Genomic DNA, 12,603 nt, shown 5'->3' on the forward strand with positions numbered 1-12,603 from the left:
GGAATGAGATGTTTAGAACAAATCTATATTAGTGTAATCTCTGAGGCAATGCTCACTGTAGGGTGCTTTTGAAAAGAATATAGTCCACACCTGGCTGATAACTTCTCTGTTACAGAATTGATGTGTGAAAACTGAGGGGGTGGAAGTGCATGCTGTCTGTAGGCCTAGAGTGTTTAACTGTATCAGAAGTTGGGCTGAAATACGTGGTCATTCAATTTAACACACTTTTTTCCCCGCAGCTCCAGCTAACACAGAAAACAACAGTCCCCCAGGAAGCTGTTAGTATTATTGTTCCAATTATTTATGATATGGCTTCGGGTACAACGCAACAGGCTGACATTCCCAGGCAGCAGAACTCTTCTGTTGCTGCTCCAATGATGGTTAGCAATATTCTAAAGAGGTTTGCTGAACTGAATTCACCACGACCAGGTACTGTACATGTCCAGTAGATATATTCTCTTCACCCAGACATCTGTGACAAATCTCCAGTGTAAAACTAAACCTCTCTTAAGTCTGAATTCTTCTTGGTTTCTATCATACTTCTTTAGTGATTATAAACTCCTGATGTGACAGGCAATACATAACTTAATAGCAAGTACTGCCAACACAGCAGAAGGTTACACTGATGATTCAGGCTGGATTTTGCTGTTCTGCCCAAGTCATAGAATGCTCCTCTTGTTGGCCCAACTCTTGCTGCACAGTAGGAGTCATATTTTTTAACAAATGGGCCCAGAATGAGTCACAAGAAATATGCTATGGTCAAGTGTCAGTTTTCATGGTTAATTATGAAGTTATTGAGCTTAACAGTAGAATATAAAGGGATGTTAAAATAGTTATCAGAACTTGTCCACGTGCTGTGAATGATTAAAAAGTAATTGGAGTGATTGTATACTCCTTTGTCAGTGTGTACGCTAACAGAGGTGCATACAGTTCTGTCCACCAAACGTGCTGTGAAGTGTTTGAGCTAAATAGGTTGTTCTGAATGTTCATCGGCCCGTAGGTAGTGCACTGTGAGCAACGTTGTGCTTTGCTTTCCCTCTTGTCTGTCATGCTTTTGTTTGTTTGGTTTTTTTAAATATCTGAAACATTGAACAACAGTAGCAGGTTCTTTGGGCAGCATGTTGTCTGTAAGCAGTGGTTTGGGCTCCTAATACACAGATGGCTCATAAGAACAATAACTTTAGTTCTACTGTAGTTACATACTGAAGAACAAAGTCTTTTTCCAATAACCCAGTGGATAGATTGAAGTTGTGAATCCAGAGGTTGAATTCTACTTCTATTCTGTATAATTATTCATCTTGTTGTTATGCGGTAATTTTGACTATGCTTGATGGTTTATTTCGATTGCTAGAACATGAGCAATGTTTATCTTAAATTGGTGTGGATATGCATACATTTCTGAAAATTGTGATGAGATTTAAATTAACATACATTTTCTGTTTAACATATAGTAATAGTTTAGGTAAACAGGAGAGAGAATAGCCTTGAGGGTGTGTGGGGATTACCTGTAAGAGTTCTGTATGTGGTACAGAACTGTTGTTTGTATAGCACGTTTATTTCAAGATACGTTACGTAAACTTCAGGTGTTTCTTCTGGAAGGTGCTTCCCCCCTGAGTTCCCCTAGTGTGGGGAAGGGTAGATAATTGTTTTCCTGTTTATTATTGCACTAAGTTGTGTTTTAAGGTAAACCCTCCACAAAATACCGCAACATAGGGAGCTGCTCTGGAGTATCCCAGGTGAGATGTTGTCCTATGATCATTAGGTAGATCAGGATAGACAATTTTTTTTTGGCACACAAGTTTTGAAGTATTTTAGGAATGCGGTACAGGGAGCAGAGTATAGCCAGGGGAAAAACTGCATATAAAAAGAGCTTGTGGCCCCAAGCGGAACCTTATCCAGGCAAAGAAGAATGTAGCTAGCTGAGCAGAAGACATTTCTAGTAGTCTTTCCTCTGACTTCTGAAAGAAAGAATGAGTCTGTATGGATTGATTTATTTATTACCACCACCCAGCCAAATTAGGATCTTTCCTGAAGACACTTGAAATGCAATTTCCTGTGTTCTCACTGTCAAAACTTACATTATTATATCTGATAAAAGAGAATAAGATACCTTCTTTTCTTTGCCAATGAAAGGTGAGAGATAGGAAAGCCAACAGATGAAAGTAGATAGTTGTGAGACTTCTTTTACAACAGCAGTACATGGGAGATCCCAGATGTGTATCCTTCCTCTTCTGATGTTACTGTGCTGTACCCGGGATTTTCCTACCTGTGTTAGCTCTTCTGCTGCACTAATTGCAATTTGCTTGGTTAAGTGAATTTTTCATTGTTTCAGTCAGAAAGGACCAGGGCTTCCCATCATGCACGTATGATATTACTGGCACTTTCATTGTAACCCGTAATCAGTGTTGCCTCGTTTTGGCTGTATCTTTTTTACCTTTCTCTCTTTGTGAGGAAGTATTTTGTATTCAGCTTAATTTTCCTCTTAATAAAATGGTAGTGCCTGAAAAGTAAGTTTTTTTGGAAGAGTTTTCTTTTCAGATCTGTGGGCAAACACATTCTGCTGTGTTTAACAGTAAAATGTTGACTCATTGTGAGTATGCTGTCTTTCTGAGATCACTTTACCTATGCCTCCATGGGAAAAAAATATTTTATTTTGGGGAAGTAATCATATGAACTGAGATGGAATCAGTGCCCTGGAATAATAGCATTAAACTTGAGCTGTAAGTCTACAACCTGTGTTATGTAGTGGAAATCAGTCTGGTAAGGAAATGAAGGTCCCTACAGATGCTGGAGGTGACCCTTAGAGAGGAGATCAAGGGACTTGTGATATTTCTGAAGGCACTTCGTGACTAAGCATTTTTCAGTGTCTGAATTTCAGTGATGCAGTGGATGGTATTTAGCCCAGATTTGTAGCTTTGATATGATAATGACTTGCCCAGAATAATCTTGGGAATCCCTAGTTGGGCAGTTAGGATTAAGGCATCCCAACAGGCTCTGCTCTTATCTCTTTGCTCACACTGTTGCTCCTTCAGCAACAGAATTCAATGTCTTCCAATTGATGTTTTTTGAAATATGCAGGAAAAGTTCATCCCACAGTGACCAGGGTACAATAGTGGCTATTAATTGTGTTCTCTTACCAGGAAACAGTAGATGAAAGTCACAGCTGCCTAGTACTTCACCTTTTGTTGTTCTCATTAAACCCTTTTATTCTATTGGTTTAAACTTTTTTAAGCTATTTCAGAATGGGGGGGGGGGGGGGGGGGGGTGTTTGTCCAAAAAATGCTGGTATTCAAAACAGCTGTTGCTGTTTTTTTCTCTCTGTATTAGATCTCAGCTGTTTGAAACAAAAGTCCATTTGCTCTGTGTTTTATTTTGCAGTTTAGATGTCAAGGGTAGAGCCAGAGCAATTTGGTTGAAAGGAACAGATTTCTGACTTTTGCCCAGTCTTGGAATTGGAAATGTTTCCAAAACTAGGCTTAGACCAGAAAACATCTTCCAGCTGTTTCAGACTTGAGTCTTGAAATGTTTAGTTTCTGCTCTTAATCAATACAAATAGAAGTTGAAAAAGTGTTTTTTTTTCTTTATAAGATGTAGTGCTTCTAATTAATAACATACAGAAAAATTCAGATTGCAGTGCCATGTAAGATAAATTCTAGTATCAAGTCAATCTGACGTTCAAAAGCAATTAAAAGTTAAGAGCTTCTTGCAATTTCACGACCAACAAGCAAGAGCGGTGTTGCTGGGAAAGCCGGAGCTGCTTCACTTAAAATCATGCCAAATCCTGACGTCCCTGGAGGTCGCTGGGATTGGCGAGTCGCAGTCACCGTGTACCGTCACCCCCTGCCCGTACAGGGTACGGGCTAGTGGCCGGGCTAGTGGCCGTGCCGGCGGGGTCGGAGTCGGCATAGGGCGCTGCCTCGGGAGCTTGTTAGAGTGAAGGCCTGTCTGTGGCGTGATGCTAACCTGTCTCTTTTCCCTGTTCCAGGTGAATGCACAATATTTGCAGCCGTTCGTGATTTGATGGTTAATCTTACGCTGCCCCCTGGTGGGCGTCCCTAGACACTTTTAAAAGAAGGCTGAAAGTGAGACAAAACAGCAAAAAAAAAAAAAATAAAAAAAATAAAAATAAAGCCTTCGGTTAAAAGAGGACGTTTTAATTTACCTTTTTTTTTTAAGAGCTAACTATAATAAACTGGCAAACTTTCAGGGATGCACTTTCATCAAATGAGTATCACCACGACTTTTGTATAGTGCTGTTGTATAGTGTGTTTTAATGGGAGACACTTCAGACTAGGTAATAGATTGAAGTATCAGCTTGCTGGTAATAGATTTAATATTCTGTTTTATACTATAAAGATTATGAAAATGCCAAACTTGTTTGTTTTTCTGTTTTTCTTATGTTTTGGTGTAATAGTCTTTTTTTAAGGCAGGTCTGTCATTTTTGAATACTGTAAAACTGTGACAAACTTTATATTGAAGCTGTATTTTAATATGACTGCTTTGAATCCTTAAACAATTTATTTGGGCTTGTTGTAAACATGTCCCCACAAAGCAATATTTAATAAACTGGATTAAAAAATCTTAAACTGGATGTTGTATAATCTTAAACTTTATTCCTCTCCACTGTAGCCTCTGGCCACTTCTCTTGTATTCACACTTACTTGGCTGTCTCTGTATGTGGTCTTGTTTCTGCACACACACATGTGCTGCTAACTTAAAAAAAAAAAAACCACAAGGTTTGGGGTGTGGTGGGTTTTTTTATTTATTTATTCTGTGGGTTGGTTTGATTTGTTCCAAGTCATAGGAGGACAGAGTTTGTACATTTTCCTGATTATATAAATAACCAGTAATTACTTAGAACAATGCTTCATTTCTTACGGTCATACGGAACTACATCTGTTCTGTCCCAAAAGCAAAGTTAGGTGGAAGAAAGCACCTTTTTACGTCTGATCTGGAGTTTGTAGTTACAGGCACCTCTGTAATAATAGACTCTTACTTGTCTTATTGTAAAGGCAGGTAGAGTAGAAGCTTGAGCTGTGTACCATGAAATTGGAGAGGCTGACCCAAAAAAGAAACAACCTGACATTCAACTTTTTGAATTGGATATATGTAGATAACTTTCTCACTGATGACTGAAGGCTCCTGTAATTGAATAAAATTTCCATCCTTAGGAATTACTCTGTCATTTAACTATTTGTCCTCATGGATCAGTATTCTCAAATATTTTTTTCCTGACTTCCTGCAAGAGTAGCTTTCTGCGATGCTGCCTCACTCCCTTTGCCAAGTTCTGTCAGCTCCCTGCTCAGCTGAAGGATGTTTTAAACTAATTTCAAAAATCTTTTGCTGGATGTATTCTAGCCTGCCTTGCTGGCTTTAAGGCTGCGTGTTGCCCCAACTGTCACAATGCTTCTTTCCCTATGAATGAATAAGTCTACTTCTAATGGCAAGAGCTTTGAAATAATCTTTTGGTTGGTGTCCACTTCAGCTTTCAGCCTTGAACCTGTGTCTTTGGGTATTGGTACTGTATCAGTACTTCTCTAACCTGTGTCTGTCTTAACAGATGGTTATACAGTTTCTGCCTCTGAAATACAAAACACATCCACTGGAGTGAAAACCCTGGCAATCTTTAAATGCTGCTGCTGCTCAATTGGAAAGATTTTGCATTTCTATCCCCAACTAAACCGATGTTTTAAAATTGAGAGGTGATACAAGTATGCCTGAAAAAGACTGGCTATTATTCTGGCTACTCATCTGGATTCAAGGTCTGAGCATTCCCACACCTAAAAGCAGCTTTCTGATACACGGAGAAGTGTCTGCTGTTCTTTGTGCTAAGGGGCAGGTGAGTGTGATGGTGGGCAAAGGTGCCCTCCCCGCCCCTCGAGAGCTTCAGCACTTGAAAGTAAAAGCAGGGGGAGTTCTCCCCACAGGGCAGAGAAAACAAAATACATAGACTAGTGACAGGTAGTTATGAACTGACATTCCCAATCTGAGATTATGGGAAGACTGAATTTTGTTTTATATTATACACACCACTTCTCAATATCCACCACATTTTAAGCCTTTCTCCTAAATAATTACATTCTTTAGGAAAACACTACTAGTAAGAGGAAGCATTTCACACTGATCAGTGACACTTGTTCTTTTCAAAGAAAAGACTGTGTGTATTTACAAGTGCAGTTTTAAGTTTAGTTTTTTATGTGTTCAGTCTAGTTTTCTGGTAGCCAGATGTTATATCCACCTGCTGCACTGGGACTATTTATAGATTTTCATTCTTACAGGAGATTTGGTTGTCCCATTTATTTCATTAAAAGTGCTGCAGTGACCACATCCTGCAGTACCTTGTTTCTGATAAATCTGCCTGTGGGACAAGTGTGAGAGAAATGGAATTATACAGAGAAAAATAACAGGTCTGAACTGATCCACAGATCTGGCATAGCAATGTTAGCCAGCATCAAATGGGAACACAACGTTTTAATTACCCAAAAAATAGACTTCGGGGCTTTCTGGACGACAAATAATCATGTTAATACTGATCACGTTAAAGGTTTTCTTAATATAGAAAAGAGGGGAGAGGCTTTCCTGAGCCCTGCAAAGACTCAGACAAGGAGTTGAATCAAGGTGAGTTTTGGGGTTTTTTTTTTTTTTGCTTGAAACTAGGTTTAAATTACTTTCTATCCTTTCACATTTGAGTGTCCTGCAGGTTGCCTTTGAGACTGCAAATGTTTTAACTCCATTTACAAAGACTGTAGGAAACAAGTTCTGATAATAAGTACCTGAGACAAAACAAAAGTCCATAAAACTAGAAGCTGTTTTTCTTTCAAGAGATATAGTATGTCTCTACTAAGCATGTGCTCAGTTTCATCTATTAGTTCGAACTTACTTTAGTTAGCGGGCATTTTAAAGCAAAATCTTCTGTATGAAAAGTAGCAGATAGACTACTAGGAGAATATTTGGGTCATTTTAATCAGATTTATGATTAAAATGTCAAAGGTGTCACTTCAGAACTTGTGCTATACTAGTTATTTTAGCTCAAGTGGTTATAGTTGTTCCCCTGGCCCAAATTTTCCATGTACCACAATTTCAAATGTTTTTAAGGTAAGAATGCATTTCAATAAATTAATGTTTAATTGAAATGTACTAAGCATACATAGCATCTAGACTGTAGTTACAAAGCTGCAACCCCTGTGTAATCCCATAACAGCAATATAATTGAGTTTCGTGTTTAAATTAAATCACATTGACTTAAAATATGCTAGGCTTTTCCTGAGACGCTCCAACAGCCAGTGGTGGTTTGGCATTCAGTGGGTAGATCATAAATTTTTTGCGAATGTTTTTAAGACTTAACTTTGCCTCCAGGAGCATCACAAGCCTGGGAAGCAGTGCTGTGCTGCCCCTTTCCTGCATGACGCTCTCCCTGTGTACTCCCAGCCCCTCATGTTCTTCCACAGCAGTAATTAACTTCTTTGGGAAATGACTCTGCGTAATAAGTTTTACAGGAAATGTCCGGCTGCTGCTCCAAAAGATAAGAGATGCTGAGTGAGGAGGGGTTGTACTTGTGTTGGTTGGAGGCTGTGCAGAGCAGCATGGATGCAGAACACTACAGCAGCTTAAGCACGGACAGCTTGAATTCCTGCCCCTAGAAATGGAGTTTGGAGGAGCCTCAGGAGGCGGTGGAGGCAGAGCCCCCCCTCCCCAAGCAGGACCCTTCCCTTGCACTTGGCTGGAGAGCTGCTGCACACAGCCAGGAGTGACTGGCATAAGTGACTGCTGTGGGGAAAATCGGTCTCTGCTATGTGAAATAGGGCTCTCACGGGGGTGAAAACGCATGTTTCAGCTTATCATTGACTGGTTTTACTCCTCCTGTGATTCCCCACCACCACACATGTTTTTAAAAGGCCATTTTCAAGGCTGCAAAGGCCAGAGCAGGGGACTTTCAGATGCACTTGAGGCTTTCTTTCAGAGAACAGAGGCTAAAAGGGGAATTTGTCAGAAACTACAAAAAAGTGGTGTGCTAATAGGCCAGTCTGAGGTGGAGAAGGGTTTTGCTGACATCCATGCTATGTGTTAGAGCAGACAGCTCCCAGGGCAGAGCGGGTCCAGGTGAGAAGGGGTCCCCTCCCTCTTCTCTGCCATGCCTGGGGATGTGCCTGCCCCCCTGATGTCTAACCCCTCTCAGGGTCGCTGCAGCTAATCAAAAATAAATGAGGAGTCCTGCCCTACCCCGAGGAAACCTGCACTGTGGCCTTGAAGCACTCGCATCTCCGCATTGCCCCAACTGGGTGTATATGGGCAGGGAAGTCCAGTGCCAAGCCCCAGCTCTCGCCTGCAGCCCCCCACCTGGCTGGTGCCCTGCTGGCAGGGGCCCTGTAGGCCATGACTGGCCTCCCAGCAGTCTGCTCCTTTCTGCAACTTTATTTTTGAGGCTTCCTCCATGATGAATACAGTCTTGAAAGCAGCTGGCAGCTTGCAAAGCAGTAGGCAAACTCTAAGTGCTGCATTTAAGAGAGACAGAGAAAAGTGCTCCCATCCTTTGAAGCTGATTTTGCAGCAGAGGGAGGGAGGGGGTGGCCAGGGGACTGCAGGCCAGCCGGGGGCCTGCTGTGCTTTCAGCACAGATCTGTGCAAAGCGAGAATGGAACCAGCCTGGCACAGGGCTGGGAGCTGCTGGTGGTGTCTCTGGTGCAGCTCTGTACAGGAGCTTCTGCCTTGCTCCTTGAGGTTACATAGAATAGACTAGACTATTTCAGCTGGAAGGGAGCTGCAACGATCATCTAGCCGAACTGCCTGACCACTTCAGTGATGACCAAGTTAAAGCATGTTATTAAGGGCATTTTCTCCAACTGTCTCTTAAACATCAACAGGCTTGGGGCATCAACCACCTCTCTAGGAAGCCGGTTCCAGTGTTTGACCTCCCTCTTGGTAAAGAAATACTTCCTAATGTCCAGTCTAAACCTCCCCAGTGCAGCTTTGAACCATTCCCACACATCCTGTCACTAGGATACCAGGGAGAAGAAATCAACACCTCCCTCCCCACTTCCCCTCCTGGGGAAGCTGTAGAGAGCAATGAGATTGTCACAGCCTCCTTTTCTCTGAACTAGACAAGCCAAAGTCCTTAGCTGCTCCTCACAGGACATGCATTCCAGCCCTTCCACCAGCTTTATTGCCCTCCTCTGGACACATTCAAGGACCTTCACATCCTCCTTAAATGGTGGGACCCAGAACGGCACACAGTATTCCAACTGAGGCTACACCAATGCTGAATACAGCGGGATAATCACCTCCTTTGACCAGCTGGTTATGCTGCATTTGATGCACCCCAGAATGCAGTTTGCCCTCTTGGCTGCCAGGGCACGCTGCTGTCTCATACTGAGCCTCCTGCCAACCAGCACCCCCAGATCCCTTGATGCAGGGCTGCTCTCCAGCCACTTCTCTCCCATTTTATACTTGTTATCAGGCCTCTGCTCGTGAAGTGCTGTAATGTTGTAGGAACACAGCATGATTTTCATGCACAGCTGAGAAGCCGCGTTGTTCACTGTGTACCTCCACAGAAGCAATTTCACAATACTGAACGATATTGCTGTTACCACACACTGGTACTATTAAATAAAAGCTAACTCTTTGACTTGCCGATCTGTTAAAACATCATCTAGCAGGACAGACTAGATCTTGTTTAATTACATCTGTCTTCTGTCCTCCCATTAAAAGCTGCAAGGAAAAGAAGTGTTTGTATACATGTGCCGTCAACGAACTATGCCTTAACTATTTGGACAGCCTGCAAAGCTGGCTGTTTCCTAGGGATTTAGCTATGTTAAAATAGCTATTTTAATAACATTACTGTGTGAAAACTGAAGTGTAACTTCAAATACTACTGAGACAGCCTGCCCCCACCACTGGAGCAGGCTGGTTGAGCCCATCTTAGCTACAAGTCCTGCTTAGCTGTCACCTCGGTGCCCAGAGGAGAGTTGCCAGCTACCAGCTGAGACCTAACCTGCGTTTGAACCTAGCTCTACCCTTTCCACCTACTCTGCACTCTTGGGTTCAAGTTTTCCAGTTCAGCTCTCAGTTAACATGTCAGGACACCATATGAGAAGCCATTTGCTGAGCGGCTCTCCCAACAGCACCCTCCTGGCAGCTGCTGCCATGGAAAAACACCTCCTGTGTTCTCCACTCTGTTGCGCTGCACCAGCAGGGATGCAGGAGTTGGCTGCAGAAATCAAACTGCAGACCTCGGCTTTTGCCAGGCAGCTCTTGGGGACCCACAGCAGTCACGCTATTGCATTTTCCACTTAGCAGGAGTCTCCAAAGAGTGCGCTCCATTTGAGCATGTTTTCCCCTGCTAAATAAGTTCCCCAGGTAGCAAACTCGTGCTCGGTCTGCAAGAACCTGCAGGCTAGCCAGCTTCCCAGCTCTGTGTGGGACTGCTCCGCCTAGCTCTCAGCAAGCTGAATTTGCCCAGGGCAGGTGTGGATGCCTGTGGGTGTGAGTCAGTCAGGGCCATTTGTTTGAAGGGCCCAGGCTGGGTCCTGTCCCTCTCATGTAGCAGTGTAGGTGCAGTCCCTCACCTTCACGGAGGTCCATGCTGAATGCACAGGCATATCATGTGTGTTCGGGGTAGCTCTGGATGCTTGGAAATGATAATTCCTTTTGATTTCTGTGGGCTGGAATTTGCCTTGGGAGCAACTGTTGTGCTTGATAATGCCTTTTCTTTCATGGTTTCTCACAAATGGGGACCAGAGCAAGCTTTAGAAATAAATTTATTCTTTTCTATGCTCCAGGTGCCAAGGTCTATACATAGTTGATCACAGTCAACTTGAACTCATCTTAGATTTGAAAGCACACTCGTTGGTCCTGAAATCAGGTTTTCAAGTCCGTTTCCTCTACAAACTTCTGCATTTGTTTTTCTGCATTTGTTTTGTTGCAGATGGGTGCTTTGAAAAAAAAAAGTTTGCCTACACACCCCCCACTTCTTGCTTGCTGCACAGTTTGGCGCAGTATGGTACCATCCACATTCAACTCTTACTGGAGAGTCAGCTGCTCAGACAAGGAAAGATTAAAGTTTGAAGGAATCAACCTTTTATTCAAACATGGTGTTGACTAGCAAACAGCACATTCTGGGCTTGCTGGAAGAGGATTATTCCAGTTTGTTTCATTTACTTCAGATGATACGACCTTGAAACGTCAGTGGCATTCACAGTCTGGTAGTGATGCTGGACAGAATATGCAGCTGAAGCCCAAGGTGACCCATCAGCGTGTGGGTTTTGTTGTGCAGGTTTACCTAGCTTGTGGGCAGATTAAAATTTTTGGACCAGTTTAATGGGGCATAACAGCACTCCTCCATCTTTTTATCTTTTACAACTGCCTCAGAGACAGACATCAGCAGAAAGACACAGAGGTCATCCTGACCAGAGTATTTCCAAAGAGTCCGCTTTTATTTCATAATCTGTAGTACTGTACAGCCCTACACTGTGCAGGTATTTGTGGGCAGTGATACCAGTGCTGGGCACAGCACAGTCACGGCCCTGCAGCGGCACTGCTGCTGCTCTTCTCCTGGGGGGACTGGACATCTCAATGAACTGACGCGTTCTGCAGAAATCAGAGTTTATTCCTGGCTGAAGGGGTTTGGGAGGGGGACCCAAGATTCACTGTGCATGTTGCAGAAGGTGCCAGAGGTCTGACTGCTCATACAGCTATAAAAAGAAGGTAGAAAAAGGGGTTCTGCTTTGCATTTCATGAGAAATATAGGGCTGGCAGTGGCCTCCTGAGTCTCCAAAATCAGATCCATTGCAAGCAATCACACTGTTTATAAACTTGGCAGGCTCCATCTTAAAGTTACATGCTTTTGCCTAAACTCGCAAGTCCTCTCAGCATCCCCTGAGAGTGAGGATTTTGGAGATCCTCACTGCTCTGAGCCTTGGTGCACTACAGAGATTATGTCAGCCACAGAAAGCTATGAGAATGAGGCGATATTTGTAAGCGTCCAAGGAAAAAAATTGCCCTTTTTCTATCCTGTTTCTGTGCTCCAGTCCCTTTGGGCAGAGTTAGGACCACAATCAGGCAGCAGCTGTTAAATCATGATTTTAGAAGCATCTTGATTCGTTCTCCTGTGAGAACAACAACAACAACAAAATTTACCCAGCCACATTTCTCTTTCAAAGACCTATCTTAAAGTCAGGGAGGAGTGGAGGGAGCTGAAGGGAGGAGTGCAGCACAGACTGGCCCAGAGGTGCTCAGCAGCCTGCAGAGGACCCACCACCAACTGGGTAGAGGGACTGTCCCTGGCTGCTTCCCTCTTTCCCCATGGCCGCTCTCCCAGCCCAGGTGCTGGGACACCATTCCTGCAACTGGGAAGGAGCGGGAATGTCTCTCTTGGGCTGGCATTGCCTGTTCTGTTCTGCTCTTTGTTGCCTCGGACAGCTTCAGTCATCGGATTGGGTTGTCCATGCGCAGGAGGAAGAAGATCCATGAGGCGAGTTGGAAGAAGAGTTGGGAGGGTGCTTGATCTCCGTGCAAGCAAATGAAAGAGAGCAGGAATTAATAAAGGAGAGACGTCAAGAGGTCTAGAAGAGCAGGAGAGGCTGTCTGAGAAGGTACTTCAACTCTTTC

The 12,603-nt window shown here is 43.3% G+C and overlaps 1 protein-coding gene across 2 annotated transcripts in view; it reads left to right on the forward strand.

Annotated features, from left to right (window-relative positions):
- The window catches only part of MED14 (mediator complex subunit 14), a 38,072-nt gene extending 33,486 nt beyond the window's left edge, over nt 1-4,586 (forward strand). For both annotated transcript variants that reach the window (XM_074858525.1, XM_074858524.1), the window contains exons 30-31: nt 240-429; nt 3,986-4,586. In XM_074858525.1, the coding sequence (XP_074714626.1) occupies nt 240-429; nt 3,986-4,059 (264 nt within the window). In that variant the 3' untranslated portion in view covers nt 4,060-4,586. The remainder of the gene's footprint in view (nt 1-239; nt 430-3,985) is intronic.
- The last annotated feature ends 8,017 nt before the right edge of the window (nt 4,587-12,603 follow it).

Source organism: Strix uralensis, chromosome 2, assembly GCF_047716275.1.
Source record: "Strix uralensis isolate ZFMK-TIS-50842 chromosome 2, bStrUra1, whole genome shotgun sequence".
Lineage (NCBI taxonomy): Eukaryota > Metazoa > Chordata > Aves > Strigiformes > Strigidae > Strix > Strix uralensis.